This window comes from Triticum aestivum, chromosome 2A (assembly GCF_018294505.1).
Source record: "Triticum aestivum cultivar Chinese Spring chromosome 2A, IWGSC CS RefSeq v2.1, whole genome shotgun sequence".
In the NCBI taxonomy this organism is placed as follows: Eukaryota; Viridiplantae; Streptophyta; class Magnoliopsida; order Poales; family Poaceae; genus Triticum; species Triticum aestivum.
Window position 1 is genome coordinate 26,204,367 of NC_057797.1, and position 1,591 is coordinate 26,205,957.

The following is a 1,591-nucleotide window of genomic DNA, read 5'->3' on the forward strand; positions in this document are numbered from 1 at the left end:
ATAATCCACGGCAACGCACAAGCCCTTTTCCACAAAATAACTTCGTACAAACACCGTATCTCTCAGTCTCCTATTTTTAATACGTACTTGACACTATATATACCACCAAGTGCCATCCAACAAACCAGACCAAAGTACAGACACTTGCCATCCTAGGTTGCCTCTGCCGCTGCAGTACTGTCATTGCAGTTCGGTACCTAACCGAAGATGGCCATCCACAAGGCTTTGCTTCTTGCCATCCTCGGTTGCATCTGCCTCTGTGGTACAGTCATTGCAGCTCGTGAGCTGAATGATGACTTGTTGATGGTGGCGAAGCATGAGAACTGGATGGCTCAGTATGGCCGTGTGTACAAGGACACCACTGAGAAGGCACGTCGGTTCGAGGTTTTCAAAGGCAACGTCGAGTTCATTGAAACATTCAATGCCCAAAATCACAAGTTCTGGCTTGGCGTCAACCAATTTGCTGATGTCACAAATGATGAGTTCAAGACAACCAACACAAACAAGGGATTCAAAGCAAACTCCATGAGAGTTCTTTCTTCTGGATTCAGGTATGAGAATTTGAGTTTGGATGCCCTTCCAGCAACGATGGACTGGAGGGCCAAGGGAGCCGTCACTCCTGTCAAGGATCAAGGCCAGTGTGGTAAGTAAAAAAACATTGTGATGCACGGCATATATGTGTTAATATTTTGTTGGATAACACTATAACAACAAAATTATTTCTAGGCTGCTGTTGGGCATTTTCTGCTGTTGCCGCGACAGAGGGCATTGTAAAACTGAAAACCGGGAAGTTGATCTCACTGTCGGAGCAGGAGTTGGTTGACTGTGATGTTCATGGTCAAGATCAAGGCTGCGAGGGAGGACTCATGGATGATGCCTTCAAATTCATTATCAAGAATGGAGGCCTTACTATGGAGTCAAGCTACCCATATACTGCAGCTGACGGCAAGTGCAAGGCTGGATCCAACAGTGCCGCAACCATCACCGGCTTTGAGGATGTGCCTGCCAATAACGAGGGTGCCCTTATGAAGGCGGTGGCAAACCAACCAGTGTCTGTAGCTGTGGACGGAGGAGACATGACGTTCCAATTCTACTCTGGTGGGGTGATGACTGGGTCCTGCGGCACTGACTTGGACCATGGAATTGCAGCCATTGGATATGGAAAGACTAGTGATGGCACGAGCTATTGGTTGATGAAGAATTCATGGGGCACAACTTGGGGCGAAGATGGGTACTTGAGAATGGAGAAAGACATTGCAGACAAGAAGGGCATGTGTGGTCTTGCCATGGAGCCTTCTTACCCAACAAAATAGGAAGATAGCCAAATGCGACCTAATCATGCATATGCACAGTTCTCAAACAACTAAGGTCCCCATATCCTATGTATAGTTCATATGTGCCCTTAAATTGTGTATGAAGATGTATCTTATGTACATACATTGCTATACTTTGTAAAGTAATACTATGTATGATATATTGTATGAGAAAATTGGATTAAGAATTATGATATATATTCCATGAAGCTTTCAAATGTCTAAAACATTTGACTATGTTAAGAGTAAACTCAAAAGGTTATTTTCGTATATATGGT

At 44.4% G+C, this 1,591-nt stretch overlaps 1 protein-coding gene across 1 annotated transcript; it reads left to right on the top strand.

Annotated features, from left to right (window-relative positions):
- Window positions 1-207: 207 nt before the first annotated feature.
- On the top strand, window positions 208-1,313 carry LOC123191391 (senescence-specific cysteine protease SAG39-like). Its single transcript, XM_044604151.1, has 2 exons — window positions 208-643; window positions 727-1,313. The coding sequence occupies exons 1-2, from the start codon at window positions 208-210 to the stop codon at window positions 1,311-1,313; spliced, it is 1,023 nt and encodes a 340-aa protein (XP_044460086.1).
- Window positions 1,314-1,591: the final 278 nt, after the last annotated feature.

Coding starts and splice junctions, on each gene's coding strand:
- LOC123191391 (XM_044604151.1), top strand. CDS start 208: ATGGCCATCCACAAGGCTTTGCTTCTTGCCATCCTCGGTTGCATCTGC. Junction 644..726: donor CAAGGATCAAGGCCAGTGTG/GTAAGTAAAAAA, acceptor AATTATTTCTAG/GCTGCTGTTGGGCATTTTCT.